At 41.8% G+C, this 24,804-nt stretch overlaps 1 protein-coding gene and 1 long non-coding RNA gene across 2 annotated transcripts; one reads left to right on the top strand and one right to left on the bottom strand.

Annotated features, from left to right (window-relative positions):
• The first annotated feature begins 1,167 nt into the window (after positions 1-1,167).
• Positions 1,168-22,288, top strand: fxn (frataxin). The gene is made up of 5 exons (XM_078395479.1): positions 1,168-1,420; positions 9,990-10,075; positions 11,346-11,466; positions 15,540-15,637; positions 18,636-22,288. Exons 1-5 carry the CDS (start codon positions 1,295-1,297, stop codon positions 18,781-18,783), a joined length of 579 nt encoding a protein of 192 aa, XP_078251605.1. The 5' UTR covers positions 1,168-1,294; the 3' UTR covers positions 18,784-22,288.
• On the bottom strand, positions 16,470-24,804 carry LOC144591196 (uncharacterized). The gene is made up of 3 exons (XR_013546728.1): positions 24,782-24,804; positions 24,301-24,363; positions 16,470-16,601 (listed from the first exon to the last, which is right to left on the bottom strand). It is a non-coding gene; the product is annotated as an uncharacterized LOC144591196 (long non-coding RNA).

Raw genomic sequence — 24,804 nt, 5'->3', positions numbered from 1 at the left:
CGCTGCTCCCACACTCTGGCACTCACTACCCCAAACCATCAGAGACTCCTCCTCACTCACCACATTCAAAACATCACTGAAGTCTCACCTGTTCAGCACTGCCTTCAATCACTGTGTTTAGAAAATCGCTATATAAATGTAATGTATTATTATTATTATTATTATTATTATTAACAGCGAAAGCAAAGAACAGTTAATTAAATATGATCAATGGGCGTCCGTGTCTGTCCGTGGGCGTGGGGAAGAGAGTGGACGTTTTGTTGCCTCCATCACAGTGAGGGGGTGTTTGGAGTCACTGTGATGGACGTTTGTGTTGGGGCTATGTGTCTTGTGTTCTTTCTTTTTTTTCTTCTTTTTTTCTTCTCTATGACTGCTATGTAGTTTCGTTCGGTACTTCGGTACCGAACGACAAATAAAGCTCTGTTATACCTGTTATACCTGTTACTCCAGCATTTTGTGAATAAATCGATTGTACCAGCATCTGCAGTTATTTTCTTATACCTGTTATACAGACAGAGTGGATCTCCAGTGCAATTATTCAAGATATCTTTATAAACAATAAAGCATTAAAATAGGCAAATTACACAATAAAAGCATTAAAATAGGCAAATTACACAACCCCAAAAAGGAACATCCATCACAGTGAGTCTCCTCCAGTCCTCTGCTCACTGTGATGGATGTCAGTAACATCCAAAGTTTAAAGATCACGAAGCAGCAACTCTTCAAGAAATAGTTATAAATGTCAACTATCAACTTATCCAAGAAGTTGAACAAAAATAATTATTTTATATACGAAGAAATCGCAGTTGTGAATCTACCACACATAATCTGCCTACTAAAATGGCGTTGAAATGTATCTGTGACCTACTACGTTTTTCAGAGTCGAGTGGTCTATCCTGCTCCTCTAGTATCTTTAGTATAAGAAGATAACTGCAGATGCTGGTACAAATCGAAGGTATTTATTCACAAAATGCTGGAGTAACTCAGCAGGTCAGGCAGCATCTCGGGAGAGAAGGAATGGGTGACGTTTCGGGTCTTTGGTGCGCCCCCAAAACATGACACGCCAGGTCGCGCCCCGCCCACATCCCCGCGAATGCGCATTGCCGTCCCCGTTGCCGTGCACTCCCTACGCGCATGCGCACGGCCGTCCCGATCCGTCCGCGCGATCCCGGGCCGCCGCGTGGGTTTTGTTTCGCGACCTGACCGTTGGACTGACGGCCGCCCCGTCCCGCGCCGGGCCGGACACAGACAAGGACAGCCCACAGCCCATGGGATCCGCGACCTGCCGGGGACCATGGCGCGCCTTCTGAACCGCAGCCGGCTCTGCTGGTGCCCGCTCATCCAGCGGCTTGCCCACTCCCCGCGGACAGAGAGCGTCAGGGACAGGGGGCTGGCACACGCAGACACCCGCTCACCCACGGTGAGTTTCCCCCTCCGCCTCTCTACCTCTCTGCCTCCTCCCTCCCCCTCCTCCCTCCCTCTCTCTCCCTCAATAGTCATTTATTTGTCACATACACATAAATGTGTAGTGAAATGAAAAATTACCCGCAGTTCAACAATAAGACCAATAAGAATAATCAATGAAAATGTAATAACACATACAATCATAAACTAACACCAAACAAAAAGAAACATCCCTCCCTCCCTCTCTCTCTCCTCCCTCCCTCTCTCCTCTATCTCTTCCTTCCCTCTCCTGGTCATGGTCTGTTGTTCCGCTGAGTTACTCCAGCATTTTATCTTTGGCGTGTAAGCAGCATCTGCAGTTCCTTCCTACACTGTTGTGACATAACGTGCCAGGCAGGCCCGCTTGCTGTCACGGCCGGCACGTATTGGCTTGACAGACAGACCCTCTCCTCCCCACAGCCTCACCTGCCCTGACCCCCCCCCCCGTCATGTTCCTGCTACCTTGCATTCACATTGGGTCCGTCCCCCCTATGATTCCTCTTGATTCATGCGACGCCTCATCCATCTAAGTCAATCCTGCAGAGTGAGGTCAAATGCAAATTGGAGGAGCAGCACTTCATATTTCGCTTGGGCAGCTTACACCCCAGTGGTATGAAGAAGGGTCTCGACCCGAAACGTCACCCATTCCTTTTCTCCAGAGATGCTGCCTGTCCCGCTGAGTTACTCCAGCATTTTGTGTCTACGATATGAATATTGATTTCTCTAACTTCAAGTAACTCTTTAATTTCCTCTCTCTCCCTGTCTCTCCCCCTCCCGAGTCGTTGTACTAGTTTCACTATCGACCTGGTGAGTTTCATTGTATAACTCATCATCACCTAGCCCAGAGCCAACAATGGACCATTTCCTCGATCATCATTACTTTTTTGAATATTCATATATTCTGTATCTCTCTGTATACCGTATATATATCTCGTTTCCCTCTCCCCTGACTCTCAGTCGAGGGAGTGTCCAACGATTGGACACGTTAGAGGCAGGAAACATGTTCCCAATGTTGGGGGAGTCCAGAGAAACACCATGTGTTTCAGGTGCTCCACCTGAAACACATGTCACACATTCCTTTTCTCCAGAGATGTTGCCTGACCCGCTGAGTAATTCCAGTACAATTGTGTCTTCGGTTTAAATCAGCATCTGCAGTTCCTTCCCACACAATCCTGCAAGCTATCTATTTAAACGTCCTTCCCTTTAGTGACTTAGAAACATAGAAAATAGGTGCAGGAGGAAGCCATTCAGCCCTTCGAGCCAGCACCGCCATTCATCCACAATCAGTAACCTGTTCCCAACTTCTCCCCATATCCCATGATTCCACCAGCCCCCAGAGCTCTACCTAACTTGCTGCTCCAATGCCCGCACTCTCTGCCCCAATGCCCGCCCTCTCTGCCCTCTGCTTGACATTCATCTGTCCTCCTGGGCCACATGATCCAGCTCACTGGATAATTGACATTTCTCTAGGACCAGCCCTCTTGCCACATTCTCCACTAGCCTAGAGTGGCATACATAGAAAATAGGTGCAGGAGTAGGTCATTCAACCCTTCGAGCCAGCACCGCCATTCAATATGATCATGGTTGGTCATCCAAAATCAGTACCCCATTCCTGCTTTCTCCCCATATCCCTTGATTCTGTTAGCCCCAGGAGCTATATCAAACTCTCTTGAAAACATCCAGTGAATTGGCTTTCACTGCCTTCTGTGGTAGAGAATTTCACAGATTCACAACTCTCTGGGTAAAAAAGTTTTTCCTGATCTCAGTCCTAAATGGCCTACCCTTTATTCTTAAACTGTGACCCAAGGTTCTGGACTCCCCAAACATCGGGAACATTTTGCCTGTCCAATCCCTTCAGAATTGTATATGTTTCTATGTAGAACATACACCGGCACAGTCCAGGAGCAGTCCCTTCAGCCCACATCGGCTGCCAGACATGATGCTAGCCGTAATTCTTTTCTGTCTGAATGTGATTCATATCCATCCATTACTGCATTTTCATATGCCTATCCAAAAGTCTCCTTATTTGGCACTATCGTATCCAGCTTTTTCACCACTGCCGAGCAGTGGGCTTCTGGCACTCGGCCCCCCTCTGTGTAAAAATACTTGCCCCACACATCTCCTTTAAATGTTGCCGCTCTCACCTTAAAGCTGTGCACTCTAGTATTTCATATTTCCATTCTGGGATTGCATTTATCTCTCCCCTTCCTCCTCCACTTCCATTCTTGTCTCACTCTTTTTCTCTTGTCATCTCTGGCCTTTGTCAAACCATATTCTTGCTATTGAGGGCGTGCAGCGTAGGTTTACTAGGTTAATTCCCGGAATGGCGGGACTGTCCTATGTTGAAAGACTGGAGCGGCTAGGTTTGTATACACTGGAATTTAGAAGGATGAGAGGGGACCTTAGTGAAACATATAAGATTATTAAGGGATTGGACACGTTAGAGGCAGGAAACATGTTCCCAATGTTGGGGGAGTCCAGAACCAGGGGCCACAGTTTAAGAGTAAGGGGTAGGCCATTTAGAACAGAGATGAGGAAAAACTTTTTCAGTCAGAGAGTTGTAAATCTGTGGAATTCTCTGCCGCTGAAGGCAGTGGAGGCCAATTCTCTGAATGCATTCAAGAGAGAGCTAGATAGAGTTCTTAAGGATAGCGGAGTCAGGGGGTATGGGGAGAAGGCAGGAACGGGGTACTGATTGAGAATGATCAGCCATGATCACATTGAATGGTGGTGCTGGCTCGAAGGGCCGAATGGCCTACTCCTGCACCTATTGTCTATGTGCCTATCAACGCCCCCCCTCCACCCCTCCTCCTGCTCACCTGTATCCAACCAACACTCACCAGGATTTGTCCTGCCCCTACTCTTTTCCAGCTTTCTCCCCCATACCACAATCCGTTTGAAGAAGGATCCTGACCGGAAATATCATCTATCCATGTTCGCCGGAGATGCTGCCTGATTCGCTGAGTTACTCCAGCATTTTGTGTCTTTTTTAAAGTATTTGGAATGCGATCCTTTTATCCAAGTGAGAAAGCAAACAGGGTTTCCGTTTAACACGATCATCTCCTGTGGTACAGCACTCACTTGGTTCTGAACTGTCAATTTGAATTTGTTTGCATGTGATTCTGTAATGGCACTTGAATCACAAACTTTTCAATCAAATGTGAGAGTTCAACAAACCCAACTTATCGATCAATTTTTTGTTCATTTCTTGATATTTCCTCCTTTAATTCATTGTCCTGTTTGGTGATCATGTTTCTGTGCATTGGATGGTTTTATCCATGGAAAATGGCCAATATAAACTTGTCACTGCTTAAATGAACTCTTTATTAATCATTTGATTATACCCTGAATGTCTGCCAATGCTAAAAATAAAAACTGATCTTGACACTTCTGGCTGTGTCTGACTCTTTGAGCTCTGATTTCTGCCTTGATTTTTTGTTAAAATTCAAACTACTTGTGAAAGTAATCGCCAATTTTTAAATTAGCAGTTAGAAATCTAGCTTCAATGCTCTTGGGAAAACATAGAAAATAGGTGCAGGAGTAGGCCATTCGGCCCTTCGAACCAGCATCGCCATTCAATATGATCATGGCTGATCATCCAAAATCAGTATCCCGTTCCTCCTTTCTCCCCATATCCCTTGATTCATAGAAACATAGAAACATAGAAAATAGGTGCAGGAGTAGGCCATTCGGCCCTTCGAGCCTGCACCGCCATTCAATATGATCATGGCTGATCATCCAATTCAGTATCCCGTACCTGCCTTCTCTCCATACCCCCTGATCCCTTTAGCCACAAGGGCCACATCGAACTCCCTCTTAAATATAGCCAATGAACTGGCCTCAACCACCTTCTGTGGCAAAGAATTCCACAGATTCACCACTCTCTGTGTGAAAAAAAACGTTCTCATCTCGGTCCTAAAAGACTTCCCCCTTATCCGTAAACTGTGACCCCTTGTTCTGGACTTCCCCAATAACGGGAACAATCTTCCTGCATCTAGCCTGTCCAATCCCTTAAGAATTTTGTAAGTTTCTATAAGATCCCCCCTCAATCTTCTAAATTCCAGCGAGTACAAGCCGAGTCTACCCAGTCTTTCTTCATATGAAAGTCCTGCCATCCCAGGAATCAATCTGGTGAACCTTCTCTGTACTCCCTCTATGGCAAGAATGTCTTTCCTCAGATTAGGAGACCAAAACTGTACGCAATACTCCAGATGTGGTCTCACCAATGCCCTGTACAACTGCAGCAGAACCTCCCTGCTCCTATACTCAAATCTCCTCGCTATGAATGCCAACATACCATTCACTTTCTTCACTGCCTGCTTCACCTGCATGCCTACTTTCAATGACAGGTGTACCACGACACCCAGGTCTCGTTGCATCTCCCCTTCTCCTAATCGGCCACCATTCAGATAATAGTCTGCTTTCCTGTTCCTAGCCCTAAGAGCTAAATCTAACTCTCTTGAATACATCATGATTATGATGATATGAAGATCATGATGCTCTGTTAAGAGAACCACAGAAGCTGATTATGTCAGAGATCGGCATCATTAAAATATCACAAAGGAACCCATTTGTAGTCTAATGTGTCTGCATTAAAGTAGCTATTCAGTTGGTTCCAACCCCTAGCTAATCCCACCACCCCCACCACACACGTTGATTTAAATGCTGTACAATTCACTTTTGAAAATTCTTATTGAATCTTTTTCCACCACCCTTTAAGGCAGCACCTCCCATAGCATTGCAACACATTCTGGGAGAAATTGTCATCTCCCCCGCTGATTCTTTTGCAAATTATCTTCAATCTGTGTTCCCTTGTAACAATTTCTCCTTGATTTCTCCAAGTATCACTTGAATCTTCGCATAGACAAAGTTATTTAATTCCACTAGAGGGTGCTACGTAACAGTTAATGTTTCTTTTTTTAACATGTTGAACCACTGCAATCAGATAAGTAAAGCACTCTTTGAGGCCCCCCCTATTACAAAACAACAACATATTCCATAACAATGTTTAATCTTTCAAGTGTGGCTCTTGCACAATGTGAATATGTTGCAACTATGTGTTATTACTTCCACAAACATGCGAACGTAACAAAAAGTAGGGGAGACTGAAATGTTTCTCACTTTTTTTTGATGAACTCCTACTGCTGTGCACTGAATCAAAAGTTTTCATCCATGACAATACCTAATGTTTATACCTCTGAGTCCTGATAACCCGGTATCGGATTATTCAGCATCTGGCTCAATAGGTGATGTTTACCGCTCAGTCTTCCGATTCACCCAGGCTCCTGCTGAATTACACCAGCATTTTGTGTCTATCTTCAGTTTAAACCACCATCTGCAGTTCCTTCATACCCAGTTTCTATGTTCCTTTCTGACTCACTCGGCTCCCACACACCCAGGTGCACTGGAATATTTATTATTCTTCTGTGCAATGGCTTAAGTAAGAGTAAATTGAAAGTGTGGTGGAGTATAAATAGGAAGAACATTGAATAATCTAGAAAATGTACTGCTCCCGCAACACAAATGACCCAGGCATGCTGGATTAATGGAGTCTTGGCAAAACGTGTAGATTGCAGAGTGTAATTCAAAGGGAACACACATAGATTCAGAATGTACGTCTGCTTTATTCAAGGTTCTTGCACATGATGCACACACAAGATCTGTCATGCAGTGACATTGCACTTATTTACTGCTCCATAATTTTAACGGTTGAATTATGAGAAGAGATGATATTCTCAGCAGTCATCATCATCATCATCATCACATATATACAGCCGGAAACAGGCCTTTTCGGCCCTCCAAGTCCGTGCCGCCCAGTGATCCCCGTACATTAACACTATCCTACACCCACTAGGGACAATTTTTTTACATTTACCCAACCAATTAACCTACATACCTGTACGTCTTTGGAGTGTGGGAGGAAACCGAAGATCTCGGAGAAAACCCACGCAGGTCACGGGGAGAACGTACAAACTCCTTACAGTGCAGCACCCGTAGTCAGGATCGAACCTGAGTCTCCGGCGCTGCATTCGCTGTAAAGCAGCAACAGTCAAGCACCAGTTGTGAAATCAGAATAAGTTAATGTTTTAGGTAAATTAGTCTAATGATCATTATCAATAAACCTAGACATCGAGTTTCGTAGACAATTTTCCCAAGATAATATACTTGGTTGGCTGCCTTATCTTCGTTTGCACTTTACCACAGGAATGGATAATGATGAACTTGCCAGGTTTGATGTATGGAGGAGGCTTTGCCTGACTGAGGACTCTATAACCAGGGGCACAGTCTTCTCATAAGTAGGACTTGCATGATAGATGAGAATAAATTTCTTCATGCAGAGGGTGATGAATCTTTGGAATTCTCTACCCCAAAGGGCTGTGGAAGCTCAGTCATTGAGTTTATTCAAAACTAGAATTTCTGCCTTTTCTTCTTAGGCAGTCTCTTGGGATCAAGGGACAACTTGCTTACATTCTCCATTCTTGGGAACTTTTGAGGAAATCAAAGGATATGTGGATCGTCCAGGAAAATAGTATTGAATTAATCATGTTCTTGATGAATAGAGAGTAAACTCAAAGGGGCAAATGACCTACACCTGTTCCCTTTTATGTTAATGATCTTAAATTATTTTGTAACCTATCTCTTATCTATCTCTAACATCCTCTCGCTCTCTAATCTTCAGCTCTTCTTTCAAAATAAACTTCATTACCCAAAGAATATAGATACTGTTTCCATAAGGAGTGGTTGAGGTGTACAGCACAGATGCATTTAAGAAGATTCTAGATAAGCACATGCATTAGTTAGGAATAGAAGGAACTGCTGATAGTTAAATAAGTATCAATGAAAGTCAGTTGGAATGGAAAATAAACACCACAGTTGACTGATGTGAGGTTGGGCTGATCCTCAGGTGTGTGGTCTTTGTAAATTCTGTGCAACTCAGATTTGTTGTCCTAAATGGGATCGGCATAGTCATTGGTGATTGAAGATTGAGCTTAAATATTGTCTGGGGTTAAAATAAAACAGGGGTGGTGGAGGCACAGGAACAGGCTCTTCAGTTCACAATGTCTGCAAAACATGATACCAAATTAAACTAATCACTGTCTGCATGTGATCCAGCCATCCCTCCAATGCCTGCGTATTCATATGCCTATCTAAAAGCTTCTTAAACACAACTGTCGTATCTGTTCCTACCGCCATACCTGGCAGAGTGTTCCAGTCACCCACCATTCTCCATAGAAAAACTTTCTCTGCACTTCTCTTTTAAACTTTATCCCTCTTACCTTAAAGCTATGCTCTCCAGTATTTAACATTTCCACCCTAGGAAAAAGTTTCTAACTGTCTACTCTAGTTTACACCACAGTGGTTTGATCATTGACTTCTCTAACTTCAGATAGTCCCTGCTTTCCCTCTCTATCCCCGCCCCCTTCCCAGTTCTCCTACTAGTCTTCCGGTCTCCGACTACAATCTATCTTTGTCCCGCCCCCTCCCCTGACATGTCTGAAGAAGGGTCTCGACCCAAAACGTCACCCATTCCTCCTCTCCAGAGATGCTGCGTGACCTGCTGAGTTACTCCAGCATTTTGTGTCTACCTTTGATTTAAACCAGCGTCTGCAGTTTGTTTCCTATTCCTCTCATCATTTTGTGAACTTCTGTCATGTCTCCCCTTATCCTCTGACGCTCCAGAGGAAGTTTATCCATCCCCTCCTTGTAGCTAATATTGTCTAATCCAGAAAGTACACAGCTAAATGTATTCTGCACCTTCTCCAAAACCTCCACATTGTTCTTGTAATAAGGCCTGGAGCCATGTAAAATCCTCTAAAAAGCAGCCCAACCTACGGTTTATAAAGCTGCAACACAACTGCCCAACTCTTATGTTCAATGTGCTGCCCAATCAACCAATACATTTTCTTTACCATTCTACCTACCTGTATTGCTACTTTAAAGGGGCTATGGACATGGACCCCAAGAACCTTCCATACATCAATGCCGTTAAGTCTTGGCCCTTATATTCGACTTTCCAACATGCAACACCTCAATCTTATATTAAACTCCATCTGCCATTTCTCTGCATCTATCCGCAATTGATCTATATCCTGTAGATCCTTTGACAGCCTTCTTCAATCTGCAGCTTCACCATCTGCAAACACATCTATGTTTTGTCCATCATTTATATATATATATATCACAAACTACAGAGGTTTGTTGTTTCTACGACACATTGAGCGGCATATTAGTCTTTCACACTTTGATTGGTAATGAATTTGAATGCTTTTAGAAATACTTTGTGTACAAGTAGAAATACTTTGTTCCTTTAAAACTTTGAAATTTGCAAGATTGAACACTAATCCTTGTATTGAATGTTAGAGAGCATGGTGAGTACTATAAACAGTGAATTCTTCATAATGATCATCTGAATAAATCATCGGCTGAAATTCTTTTTTTATAACTTGCATAAACTTTTACTAAATTTATAAATTAAAAGAATTTTGCTTTAAGAATAATAACTAATCTTTGTTCATTCTCATATTTTGTCATGTTATGTTCTACAGTTTCTACATTTCCATTCAGAAAGATATTTAATACTCCAAAGAAAAGAAATTCATTCCTCGATTCCGAGAAGAATAGAAAATACAAGGTATCCTGGTGTAACAAAAGTTTTTTTGTATTTGGTGCATGCTCATGGTATTTGCATGTAATGTGTGCATATAATGGGAGCATGCACGTTTTCTGTCTGGGCAGCCAAACATTTGTGCATACTGTACATTAGAATGCTGTATATGTCTTGCATATGAGTGTGTGCGCATTCTGTACATATACTGTATGTGTGTACTTTCTATGTGTTTGTGTGTTGTAGATGCCAGGAATATATTTAATTAATGACTTGCCTGGTTTAAGTCTTGAGGTTAGTTATTGATCTAATAAATTAAGCTGTGTTGGTGTTGATTTATCCTATTTGCAACACAAGAAAAACATTGATATTTGGAAGCAGAGCTTCAATAAATTTAATGATTTACCATGCATTGTTATATTTTTGATTTGGAGTGTTAAATGTAGAGGGTTTGTTTTGCTTGAGACAATGCAAAGCTATCACAATTCTTTTGTTGGCTATTTAGTTAATATTTCTAATCCCTTCAATCTTGTCTCAGATTTACTTCCTGTTCCCTCATCCCTGTAAATTGTTTACCAGCCAACCTCTCTTCCAGGTTCCCTTATCTTAGGCCCTGGCCATATCCCGATCACAGTCTGTTCAAAGTATGAGTTCAAGTCATCAGGATATTTATGTTAACTTGAAGATTGGCTAACCGACAGAAAATAGAAACAATTCAGGATAAATCAGTCATTTTAAAGTTGAAAGGCTGTAACTAGTGGAATCCGTACTGGAACATCAACTATTCACAAGATATATTAATTGCAAATTTGCTGATAACACACAAATAGGTAGGGAAGTAAATCATGAAAGCACAAGGAATCTACACAAGGATAAAGAAAGACTCAAAAAGTGGGCAAATATTTGGCACATGAACTGTAACCAGGGGAAATATGAGGTTATGGACTTTGGTAGGAAGAACAGAAAAGTACAATATTGTTTAACTCAAGAGAAAACTGCAGTAAAGAGAGATCTAGATGTCCTAGTATATGAAACATAGAAAGTTAGCAAGCAGGTACAATAGGTAGTTTGGAAGGCCAATGGATCGTTTGCCATTATTACAAAGGGGGTGGAATATAAAGGTGGGAAAATTTTGCTATACGTATAAATTGGTGGGACCACACATAACGTTTTGCTCTCCCTATTTATAAAGCCATATATTTGTATTGGAGGCAGTTCAAGGTTTAATTTGGTGCCTAGAAATGACAGAAAACATTGCCGCAAGCTGAAGGACTGACACTATTCTTCTTCTTCACAGCTTATTGGAAGAGACCTCTTATGAAAAGCTTGCAGAGGAAACACTGGACCTTTTATATGATTTCTTTGAAGATCTTGCAGATCAGCCTTTTGTTCCAAAGGACTATGATGTAACGCTTGCGGTAAAGCTTGTTTGCCTGTATTTGGACCCTTGTATTTACATGATCTTGATATTCTGTAGTCATTTTAGAGGAATAGATTGAGAATTCAAAAATTAGGCGTGAGCAACCAGTGTTTCAGTAGTGAATACGTTTACCTTGGTCAGAATCTTTCATGGTGGATTTAAATGCGAATTTTATACTGTATATTTTCAGTCAAAGAAGTATTTCCCAATGTCGACAGGCCTGATTTTAAAAAGCAAATCAAAATAAGAGGATAAATTGAATAAAGCAAAAGTTGTTGCTTGCCACAACTTCACAAGTATTGACTAAACATCTTTTCAGATAGACAAGTTCAAAAGGAAGTGTAGTAGAAATAACTGAGTCCTGCAATATGTTCCACATCAGGGCTGCAAGGATGTGCCAGGGAACTACAGGCCTATGAGCATAATATCAGCGGATATTCCTGGTGGGGGAATGTTCCTGGTGGGGATTTTGAGAGACTGGATCTACCAGAATTTGGAAAGACTAAGACTGATTAGGGATGGTCAGCATGACTTTGTGTCTCACAACATTGAGTTTTTACAAGAGGTGACCAAAAGCATTGGTGAGCACAGTAGACGTTGATCACATAGACTTTAACAAGTCTCACATGGTAGGCTAGTCCAGAAGGTTAGATTGCATCGATTCCAAGTTGAGCTAACCAATTGGATACAAAATTGGCTTGGTTGCAGGGGTAAATCTGAATGGGTCAAGTTAGGCATTATCTGAATGGTGTCAAGTTAGGAACAGGGGACGTACAACGAGATCTGGGTGTCCTAGTGCATCAGTCACTGAAAGGAAGCATGCAGGTACAGCAGGCAGTGAAGAAAGCCAATGGAATGTTGGCCTTCATAACAAGAGGAGTTGAGTATAGGAGCAAAGAGGTCCTTCTGCAGTTGTACAGGGCCCTAGTGAGACCGCACCTGGAGTACTGTGTGCAGTTTTGGTCTCCAAATTTGAGGAAGGATCTTCTTGCTATTGAGGGCGTGCAGCTTAGGTTTACTAGGTTAATTCCCGGAATGGCGGGACTATCATATGTTGAAAGACTGGAGCGACTAGGCTTGTATACAATGGAATTTAGAAGGATGAGAGGAGATCTTATTGAAACGTATAAGATTATTAAGGGGTTGGACACGTTAGAGGCAGGAAACATGTTCCCAATGTTGGGGGAGTCCAGAACAAGGGGCCACAGTTTAAGAATAAGGGGTAGGCCATTTAGAACTGAGATGAGGAAAAACTTTTTCAGTCAGAGAGTTGTGAATCTGTGGAATTCTCTGCCTCCGAAGGCAGTGGAGGCCAATTCTCTGAATGCATTCAAGAGAGAGCTAGATAGAGCTCTTAAGGATAGTGGAGTCAGGGGGTATGGGGAGAAGGCAGGAACGGGGTACTGATTGAGAATGATCAGCCATGATCACATTGAATGGAGGTGCTGGCTCAAAGGGCCGAATGGCCTCCTCCTGCACCTATTGTCTAAAAGGATGACACGAGAGGTTTGTTTTCCAGATTGGAGACCTGTGACTTACAGTGTGCTACAGGGGCTGGTGCTAAATTGATTGTCATCTATATGTTGAGATTTGGAGGAGATTATAGTTGGCATTGTTAGTAAATTTGCAGATGAAACCAAAATTGATGGTGTAGGGACGGTGAAAAGGGTTAAGATTTCCAACAGGATATAGATCAACTGGGAAAATGGGCAAAGGAATGGCAGATGGAATTTAACTTGGAAAAGTGTGAAGTGTTGTATTTTGAAACGTTAAACCAGTGCAAGGTTTGGACAGTAAATGGCAGGGCCCTGGGAAGTGTTTATAGAACAGGGAGATAAGATCCAGGGGTACAAATACATAATTCCATGAAAGTGGTGACACAGGTAGACAGGAGGGTGAAGGAGATGTTTGGCGAGCTTTCCTTTATCGATGGGGCAATGAGTGCAAGAGTTGAGACATCATATTGCAACTGTGCAAGACATAGCAGACCCCAGACTTGGAATATAGTGTGTAGTTCTGGTTACATTGCTGGAGGAAGGATGTCATTAATCTGGAAAGGGTTCATAAGGATGTTATCGGGACCAGATGGCTCGAAGGTATCACAAAGTGCTGGAGTAACTCAACAGGTCAGGCAGCATCTTGGAGAGAAGGAATTCGACGAGGGACCAGATGGCTTGAGTTAAAAGGAGAGACTGGGGAAGCTAGGCATTTTTTAAATTGGAACCTTAGAGACACAGAGAGGTATATAAAATCATGAGGGGCATAGATAAGAATTGCAGTCCTTTTCCCTGGGAAAACAAGAGAGCTTAGATTCAAGGTGAGAGGGGAAAGATTAAAAGGGATTTGAGAGACAATATGTTCACACAGAGGATGGTGGGTATGTAGAATGAGGTGGTAGAGGTGGGTACAATTTCAGCATTTAAAAATCATTTAGGCAGGTATGTGCTTAGGATGATTTGAAGGGACGTTGGCCAAATGCAGGCAAATTAGGCAGCTCAGGTAGACAACGTCAGCATGGACAAGTTGGGCAAAAGGGCCTGTTTCCATGCTGTATAACACAACACTATCAATCACACAATTCACACCAGTCAAATGCCTCGACCGAGTGAACAGGAAGGGCCAACTTCCTTTATAACCAGGGGACATAGATTTTATTAATTGGTGGAAAACCTGAGGGGAGATGAGGGAGGAAAAAAAGCTTATCCAAGAATGGAAGTCTGGCATTTACATCCTGAAAGGATGGTGAAAATAGAAACTTGCATCAACATTTAAAACCGTCAAATGGCCTCCATCTTTGTTGTATGATGCCATGATGCAGGTGAAATGTTCAGACTAGGTCACGTGGAACATTTCTTTTAGTATTGGGTGAAATTTGCAATATAATGTCAATTGCTTTCTGCTAAAGGTAGGCTGCAAAGAAACTTGCAACATTGATAGGTAATGCAATGTATTAAAATTGATATTATCTTGTGAAACTCCAATTTTAACAGATGCTCAACTGACTTAAAAAGCACAGGAATGAGTCTCGCGTTGGAACTTGAGGTAGCTTTCAAAACTATGCTTGAAATCTCTGCCTAGGAGCTAACATTTTTTGTGGTAGGCAGGTCTAGATTTAGGTTAACTCTGTATTGTGATAATGGCCAAGTCTTTTGGATGGTGATGTAGTGTCAACAATTGTGAATAGATTTCACTGAAAAAAGATTTACCGTATAGTTTTCAGATGCGCCATAGAAAGAATTTTATCGGGATGCATCACAGCCTGGTTTGGGAACAACTCCATCCAAGACCACAAGAAATTGCAGCGAATTGTGGACGCAGCCCAGACCATCACACAATGGTCCCATTGACCTCAATTTATACCTCACGCTGCTCCGGCAAGGCCAACAGCATAATCTAGGACAAGTTGCACCCTGGACACTCCCTCTTCTCCCCTCTTCCATCGGGCAAAAGATATAGAAGTGTGAAAATGCACACCTCCAGATTCAGGAACGGTTTCTTCCCAGCTGTTATCAGGCATCTGAACCATCCTACCACAACCAGAGACCAGTCCTGAACTACTGTCTACCTCATTGGTGACCCTCGGACTATCTTTACTGGCTTTATCTTGCACTAAACATTATTCCCTTATCATGTATCTGTTACACTGTGAATGGTTCGATTGTAATCATGTATTGTCTTTCCGCTGACTTCTTAGGACGCAACAAAAGCTTTTCACTGTCCCTTGGTACACGTGACAATAAACTTAACTGAACTGTAACCAACTAAATGTCAACAACCCCTCCCCCCCCCCCCCCCCCCCATCATTAAGCTACTTACTGAGGAAAAGTTTAATCAAACTAATTAAAATTGTAGAAATATAGTATACTTTTTGGTATCGAAATAAAAATGAGGAATAAATGTTTGCCTTTTAAAATAAAGTCGGAGTTAAGTCAATGAACTTGAGTGTGATTGTTCCCTGTCTGTCCAAAACAATTCAAAGACTATCTCTGCTCTTGGGTCACTGTATAGCCACAACAGGTGTAAGACTATTTCTAAAATATTCTGATGGATTTATTTTTGTCCTTTTTATAGAATGGTGTGCTGACAATAAAGTTGGGTGAAACCTTGGGGACTTACGTGATTAATAAACAGACTCCAAACAGACAGATCTGGCTATCATCTCCTGTCAGGTACATAGTGAAAGAAGAAAGAAGCTTCATATTGAATGTGCACTCAGTATAACATTGATATTTAACAAACAAACTTGAGAAGGTTAATTTTATATGTACTTCCCTTTTGCTGCACCAATTGACCAGCCCCTTTCACAGCCTAGAATTATGACCAGCTAGTAATCCTGTTTGACCTACTTCCTCGTTCTCCTTTCATTCCTGCAATTCTTTCTCCATAAAGTATTTACCCAATTCCTCCTTTGAAGGATACTATTACATTTGATACAACTGACTTTTCAGGCAATGTATTCCAAATCCATATGGATCAAAGAGTTTTTCTTCTTATCATTTCTAACTCTTTTGCCAAACATGGTAGACTGTGCTTTCTAGCTATCAACCCTTGAGATGTTAAAAAATATTTTCTTTATTTAATCTACCAAACCTCCAAACCTACTCATAATCTTCTCTTCAATAAGGAGATCGCCTCCCAAGTAAATTATCATCCCAGATTATTTTTACATTTCATTTTTCTGCCATGTCCTCCCGTTCCACCTGTTAATGTCCTCCTAAGTCTATTACAATTTTCTGCACTTTCAACTTTGTGTGTCTTGTACACATTTAGAGATTTTGCCTTGTACGACAGTCTACATCATTAATATACACTTAAAGCACCATCAATCCTGGTATTGAAACCTGAGGAAGTGGCTTGACCTGAAACTTGACCTATCCATGTTATCCAGAGATGCTGCCTGACCTGCTGATTTACTCCAGCGCTTTTTGTCCTTCTGAGAAACTATAAATCCACTCGTCTGGAATATGGTCATTCAAGTAATTTTTTAATATTTTATCTCATTCAACGACTTCCTTGTTTTATCATTAACTTTGGTAAAGTTCCCTTCTTCACTGGGCACTGGCATAGAACCTTGGCCTTGCTTCCCGCTTCCGCCTGTTGCTGAAAATCACAAAAATTGCTGATGCAAGAAATCTGAAATAGAAACAGAAAAAGTCAGGCAGCATCAGTGCAGAAAAAAATCTGTTAATATTTTGGTTTGAAAACCATTCATGAGTATTTCTCCCATTTTGGTCCTTGTTAAGTCTTGGTACTTTGTTGATAATTGTTGCTATGCTGAGAGAAGACCATTAATTTCTGCCAACTATCCTTGCCAACTGTCTACATTCCTGTTATTTTATCCTTGACTTCAACACTTCTTTTCATACTTTTAGGCCCCTATAATTTATAGTGAAGAAAACAAATTTAAAGCTAATTATACATACAGAGATCATAAGTGATAAGAGTAGAATTAGGCCATTCGGCCCATCGTCTTCTCCACCATTCAATTATGGCTGATCTATCTCTCCCTCCTAATCCCATTCTCTTGCCTTCTCCCCATAACCTCTGACGCACATGAATCCATCTCTGCCTTAAATATATCCACTGACCTTTCCTCCACAGCCATCTGTGGCAAAGAATTCCACAGATTCACCACCCTCTGACTAAAGAAACTCCTCCTCATCTCCTTCCTAAAAGAACGTCCTTTAAGACATCCAGAGCTTTTGGTTTATCTCGTTTTAGAGGTTATTTAGACTAAAACAAGCTGAACCAATCAAATTATACCCATTCTGACATAATCCACATTTTGAGAGTGAGAGGATTCCACAAGAAAGCCCATCCAGCGAGACCTGCATTGGAATTTGGGGTGGTGGAAAGGAGGAATGTCTGTATGCAAGCTGGTTACATGCTTCCACAGGTGAACACGTTGCAAACTAGAGTCTAAGTTGGGGTAATAGACAGCTTCCCCTTTTCCCATTGGTTTACCTGCCTACCATTTTCTTTTGCTAGCAATTTTATAAGGAAGTAAAATTCATTGCATATCCAAGAAGGCTCTTTGTCTTAACAAGGCATCAGATTGATTGGCTGCCAGGAGTTGTGCTTCACTAGTTCTGCCATCTAGTGGTAGGATACCAACTCCTGACTTTTGACATGTTGCCACTTCAAGTCATTCAGCCAAATGTGATGCAGGATGTGCGATTCTTTTATCAACAGCAAGTGCACCTCATATATTATATGCCTGATTATTATTCCAGCAACTATCGCAAAGTTCTGTAATGTAAACCCAAGTCATCCACACATGCATCAAGAAACACTGTTTTTTACTTAAATTATGTGAGGGGGAATTTTATTAGCTATTTTGGATATTAAAAACAAATTATCAAAATTTTGGATAGTGATTTGAAAATTCTCAAATCCATTACCCAAATTTGGTTTAAGTTTAAGTATATTATTGTCGTGTGCATCGAGATACACTGAAAAGCTTTGGTTTTCATGTGTTTCTTTTAGTAAGCGTTCTGGACTCTAGTCCTGTGATCATTATAATAACAAGTTAGTAGCATTTTTTCTTTTTGATGTATTAAGAAGGTTTTATCAACATTTTTCTTAATCCGTTTGGCTCGAAGCCATCATTTATCACCTGGGATGGTGCATGAAAGAGGTTAAAACTGGAAAAGTTTTTCTCTTGGTTCTTTCTTCCTTGGGCCTTCATTTTAATGATAGCAGCTTGTAACATTGACTAGGCTGTAGACAGGCAGGTAATCCTGGCATCATCGAGTCAGTAACATGATATTAATTTCACAATGGTGGTGTAGGGGATGCATCCTGTCTCATCTGGAGTCTGGCAGTGAATGCCGTTGTAGCACGTCACAGTAAGTTGTAGAAAATTGCTTCAATTTGAACAGATTATGGCTCAGTTGGAGTTAGATGTCATCCATTGATCTTTTTACGTTACTCATTTGTTACAATGTCTCCTTTGCAGTAGTCTCCAGATATCACTAGTAGGAACCCTTCCTTTGGGCCCTTATCTGTGGCCCCTTCCACTTAATTCCTGCTTCTGCCCATGACGGGATTGTAAAGGTTTTGGATCTATCATCTAAAAGAAATTCTGCTGTTAGAATTCCATGTTACAAGATTAAAAATGTCCCGCTGCTTTCATCAGGATTTTTTTTTCTGTATATTTTTCCACAGTGGCCCTAAACGATACGATTGGACAGGAAAGAATTGGATCTATTCTCACGATGGAATTAGTTTACATGAACTGCTGACAAAAGAGTTCTCCATGTTGTTCAAGACCAAAGTGGATTTACTTGCAGTCGCTGCTCAGATGTGCCTGTGACCCAGTGGGAAGCTTTAAGAAACGCTTCCGAAGATTTTTTTTACAGAAGATAAACTTTGTAACAATTATTATGTATGGAACCTTGTTCTTTTGATGGGCACTGGAATGCTATAGATACTGCATTCAATTTATCTAATCCTAAATTACTGCACCTCTTTTCAGTGGTGACCTGCTTATCACCAAGTGACTGAAGGCTCCTCCATTACAATTCATATATGTAAGGAATGTATATTTTCTCAGTTTAGGGTTTAAACAAGTTTATTTTTATTTCTAGATTAATTCTGAATTGCAGACAGTCAATGTTGTTGTAGTACATACCCTCTAATGTATATTTTCTAGAATGAGTTGTTGGCTTGTTTTCTAAATTTAGATTAACCATAAATTTGTAATTTATTGGAAAATAATACTGGATAATTGGCTCATTTGCTTTGTTTATTTTGACAATTTTCAAAAATTGTGTGGCCAGCATTTTCCCTGCAGCCCTTCGTGAAAAGAGGCATAGCATTTGCCACCCTCCAGACTTCTGGCACCTCTCCTGTATTTAAGGACAACTTGTAAATTTGAACGAAGGCTCCCGCAATTTCCTCACTAGTTTCCCGCCATGTCCTCAGATATATCTGATCAGGCCCTGGAGATTTGTCTACCTTCAAACACGACAGTACCTTCAGTACTTCTTCGACAGTAACCCTGACTGTTCTCAAGACACTTGCAGTGACTGCTCCAATTTCCTCCGTCCTACTGTCTTTCTCCTCGGTAAATACAGAGGAGAAATACTCATTTAGTACCTAGCCCATCTCCTGTGGCCCCACACAAAGGTGACCGCTTTGATTCCTGAGAGGTCCCACTCTCTAGTTACCCTTTTCCCCCTTATGTATTGATAAGATCTTTTGGGATTGTCCTTAATGCTACCCCTAGAACTATCTCCTGCCCCCTTTTTGCCCTTCTGATCTCCTTTTTTAGTTTACTCCTTAGTTCCCGAAACTCCTCCAGGGATGTACTTGACCCCAGCTGCCTATATCTGTTTCTTGCATCCTTCTTGTTTTTGACTAGCATCTCAATTTCCCTCGTCAGCCAAGCTTCCTTATGTTTGCCTGCTTTGCCCTTCACTCTAACTGGGACATACACATCCTGAGCTTTCTTCAGTACACTTTTAAAAACATTCCACTTGGCCGATGTTCCTTTCCCCTCAAATAACCTGCTCCAGTCAACTTGAGCAAGATCTTCTCTCATACCTTCAAAGATGGCCTTACCCCAGTTGAGCATTTTAACATGTGGACCCTCTCCGTCCCTATCCATAACTATCTTAAACCTAATTGAACTGTGGTCACTAGTCCCAAAAGGCTCCTCCACACGCACTTCATTAACTTGCCCTTCCCAATTTCCCAATACTAGACTTAAATTCTTTGCAGGGAAGTACATTGCCCTCTCATGTGTGGGGGTCTCCACACACTGCTTATGAAAACTCTCCTGAACACTTTTGAGGAATTGCACTCCATCTAAACCCTTCACGCTATGATTTTCCCCGTCTATATTGGGAAAGTTAAAATCCCCTACTACAACAACCTTGACTGTCTGCAATCTCCCGGCACATTTGTCCTTCTATTTCCCATTGACTATTCAGAGGTCTGTAGTACACCCCCAACAATCATCCCTTTCTTGTTCCTCAGCTCCACCCATTTAGCCTCATTAGACGAACCGTCCATAATGTTACCTCTGAACACAGCCGTGACATCCTCCTTAACCAACAATGCAACCCCCCCCCCCCCCCTCTTTTTCCCCTCACCCTTGTCTCTCCTGAAGCTCCTGTACCCCAGAACATTGAGCTGCCAGTCCTGCCCGTCCCTTAACCAGGTTTCAGTCATGGCTACAACGTCCCAGTCGCTCGTACCTATCCATGCCCTAAGCTCATCTGCCTTACCATCAGGCCCCTTGCATTAAAATACATGCAGTTTAAACCAACCTTCCTTCCTCGCCTTCTGCCTTTCACCTGCCTATTCTGTCCACTAACCTTTCCCACACCACCCTCCATACCAACTTCTAGCCTCTCACGTGCCTCTGTCCTGCACGAGATCCCACCCCCCTGCCAATCTATTTTAAACCCTCCCGTGTAGCATTAGCAAACCTTCCCGCTAGCATGTTGGTCCCCCTCCAGTTTAGGTGCAACCCTTCCCTTTTTTACAGGTCACCCCTGCCACGGAAGAGATCCCAATGATCCAGAAATCTGAATCCCTGCTCCTTGCACCAACTCCTCAGCCGCACATTCATTTCCCCTATCTTCCTATTCTTACCTTCACTAGCACAGTTCTCTATCCATGTCTATACCCTACCCCAATACCATGTGTTCTAATTTTGCACACTAATCTCTGTGTGGGACCTAGTCAAAGGCTTTTTGAAAGTCCAGATACACCACATCCACTGGCTCTCCCTTTTCCATTCTACTTGTTACATCCTCAAAAAAGTCCAGAAGATTAGTCAAGCATGATTTCCCCTTCATAAATCCATGCTGGCTTTGACCGATCCTGTCACAGCTTTCCAGGTGCGCTGCTATAAAATTTTTAACAATCGACTCAAGCATCTTCCCCACTACCGATGTAAGGCTAACTGGTCTATAATTCCCCTTTTTCCTCCATTCCAATCGTTTTCCTCCACAGATACTGCCTGACCCACTGAGCTCCACCAGCATTTTTTTGTTTTTTTCTCTTGAGCAAAAAGCAACGCCACTGGTGGATGGGAATGCATGTGCAGTATGTTTAAGCTGAAAACCAACTGGTCCTTTGATATAAATAAACCTTCGTGTCATATGAAACTTCTTCACAATGTGCCCTCTGTGGCTGCCTTCTAATCTTTTTCTTTCATATGCTTACAGTTAACAATGAAAGAAAAGCTGCAATTTGAAATTGTATCATGAGGCTTAACAACCAACTTACATCCAGCCAGGCTAAGTGGATTGCTTCAGCTCCATGATAGCCAAGTTTAGGAAAATGACTTATAATGTGACTCACTAACTGTACTTCCCTGCAAAGAGTTTAAGTCTGTACTGTTCCATTTTAGTCAATAAATAGACCCAGCTTCCACGTCCCAAATAAATTGTCAGTCCAATATTTCCATTGTAGATGAAAACCCAGGAGCTCTTCAAGTGCAGTGAACTTGTACCAAATCTAATTGGCGTGAAGACCTGTACCTTCTTTCCCGGTGATAGCTAGTGAAACACAACAGCCTTAAGTGAATGAAACCCATCTTTGCATTATTAAAGTTTCTTACCCACGTTCCTGCTCCCAATCAGATGATGGACAATCAGTATCTTCTATGGACAAACTGAATAATAATATTTTGACAAGCCTCTGGTGAACAGATTATAGACCAACCTCAGGGCCATGTTTTGACTTATTTTGTGAGTAAAGCAGTAGGTCAGAAAGTAATTTACATTGAAACAGAAGCAGGACCAAGTGCCCAGCAGAAACACTTTGTTTATTTGTGAAATTTTGATTTATGAATAAACCTATAAAATACAGGAAATGCAAATAATACAATTTGCTTCAATTGTCTTTGAAAAATAACTGTTCTCTGTGGGGGGTTTATGTATATGGAACTGGCAACTGGCAATAACATTTACTTTCAATGTTGCAAAGTGTTTGAGGCCAAAGCAGATCAACCAGTGGGGAGGTTGAAGATGCCCTTGAATTTTGTTGAAAGCTGCTGCAGAGTGCTGTGCCAGACTCAACAAGGAAGGGTGCAACTTCCCCTGTCCTGCCACCATTACCCCTCTTATCCAAGCAGTGAAAATGGCCTCTTCAATAAATTCAGATAGGGAACTGGAGGTTACTGAGGCAGTAAATAAGGGATAGAACACTTTTTACTACTGAGGAGCATCCAAAAGTGTTTTGTCACTAGGTAGTACTACCACCAATTTGGGCACCGTCAGCTACTAGTAACATCAGTGGAATAAATGACCAGATAATCTATTTTTGGGATGCTAGTTGAGGGATAAATTTCACTGTCCTCTGAATGCTGTCATAGTCTCCTTTTAAATGCACCTGGTTTAATATCAGGTCTGAGAGACTCTTCCAGGACAGTGCAGCATCCCCTCAGTACTGCATTTCTATGTTTATTTGAGCATGACGGTCTGAGTCACAGTTAACATGAGAGATTTGATCATTCACCATTTATTTTTGACAAAGGGGTTCTATTTCATAGTGCAGTTGATCTGGTAAAATGCTTCAAGATGCTTTGTGTAGGGGTTATTAATAATCTGAGTTATCTATATTAAAACAGGTTGAAGCCATATAAAGAGCAAACAGGACAGAGAACCTAATGTGTAGGAAGGAACTGCAGATGCTGGGTCTGCAGTTCAGAAGAAGGGTCTCGACTCGAAATGTCACCCATTCATTCTTTCCAGAGATGCTGCCTGGCCCACTGAGTTACTCCAGCTTTTTGTGTCCATCTTCAGAGAACCTAATGTTTGGGCTAACGAGGAATATCTGAAAGGAAGAAAGTGGAACATTTCTGGTGGCCTGGTGGTCAATATTGAAACCTTTAGTTCAGTGACGTACAAGGCTCCGAAATTGGAGGAGTGCAGGTATCTTGACATGGTGTGCAAGTGGTTGGAGGGGGAATTTGTGATAATTCAAGGATGACAATAGATTACAGAATAAGAGCGGGGTGAGAATAAGTAGATGAGTTCTTGTTTTAGTTACAGTTGTGCTGCTTCTAACTTCATCTACCCCCAGGGTCAAAGAGTTGGGATGCCATTGTAAGGGTGTTACACCTTTGTACATCAAAGGTACAAGTTGGTTAAAATGGCTGGGTGCATTGAGGCTATGTTATTGGAGGTAGGGGGAAGGGGTAGATTGGTTGTTCGGGAGGTAGGGAATCAGTCAATGGGAGGGCATTGGAGGCTGGGCCAATTGTAGGGTAATTGGGTGAGATCATAGGTGGAACTGGAGACATTGGAGGATCAGAGATGAAGACGGGTGTGGGGGAGTTTGTTAATACAGAGTTGGGAGCGCCAGAGGTAGTTTGAAAGATAACAGTTCATCAGTGGTGTCTGCAATCAGCAATATTAGTTTCTCCTAGAATGCGTAGGTTTAATTTCTCTGACAATGCCTCCAAATGAGCATTGTACAGGCCTTGTTATCATTTGATGTTCTTGTAATGTGGAAATCACATCAGATGCGTAAACCTGGACAATGTTCTGGAGTGACAGAAGGCAACCTGAAAATGATTAATGTTGCATTTCACTCAATGGGTAACTATACTTTCCATTGAGTAAATAGCACAACGTGGACTAATTTTGTGGGTTCTCCGTTTTCTAAGTGAATTATCTTTGCTATCCAATGGATTGCTTGCTTTGAGCCAAACTCCAACTTATTAACTGGTGCGCCTTTTTAACCATCCACCAATGATAAGCACAATTAAAACAATGATATTTTCCCAACAAAAACCGGCTTAGTTTCAGTTCGTTATGCACAAAGGAAAATATCCTCAAACAATTTAATGATGACAGCAAAAAAATATTACCTTTTGTATTTCATCGTCTTTCGCAGCAACAAGCAAATGAGATTACCGTCTGTTTAAATGAAGCTGTAAAAAGAAAGGAATACACCAAGTGCAATGAGAAAATCAACTAAAAGACACAAAATGCTGGAGTAATCCAGCAGGTCAGACAGCATCTCAGGAGAAAATGGATAGGTGACGTTTCAGGTCGAGACCTTTCCTCTGACAATCAGTGGGAAAATCCACTGTTGCAACCACGACACCAAATCAACATAAAAAGGCTCAGACAGCAGAGATGAGAAAGCACACGGCTGCATATATATATATATATATATATATATATATATATAAATAAGAAAATAACTGCTGATGCTGGTACAAATCGATTTATTCACAAAATGCTGGAGTAACTCAGCAGGTCAGGCAGCATCTCGGGAGAGAAGGAATGGGTGACGTTTCGGGTCGAGACCCTTCACACGGCTGCTGTGGACTGACACCTATTTACCTGTTGGCTGTGTCATCTAATGA

The sequence above is a fragment of the Rhinoraja longicauda genome, chromosome 3, assembly GCF_053455715.1.
Source record: "Rhinoraja longicauda isolate Sanriku21f chromosome 3, sRhiLon1.1, whole genome shotgun sequence".
NCBI lineage: Eukaryota > Metazoa > Chordata > Chondrichthyes > Rajiformes > Arhynchobatidae > Rhinoraja > Rhinoraja longicauda.
The sequence above is the reverse complement of the archived record's forward strand: the minus strand, read 5'-3'. Positions and strand labels throughout refer to the sequence as shown.

Excerpts from the sequence above, each read along its gene's own strand:
- fxn (XM_078395479.1), top strand. The coding sequence starts at position 1,295 with ATGGCGCGCCTTCTGAACCGCAGCCGGCTCTGCTGGTGCCCGCTCATC. Across the intron at positions 1,421-9,989 it reads CAGACACCCGCTCACCCACG|TTTCTACATTTCCATTCAGA; the intron begins GTGAGTTTCCCC and ends TATGTTCTACAG. Across the intron at positions 11,467-15,539 it reads ACTATGATGTAACGCTTGCG|AATGGTGTGCTGACAATAAA; the intron begins GTAAAGCTTGTT and ends TCCTTTTTATAG.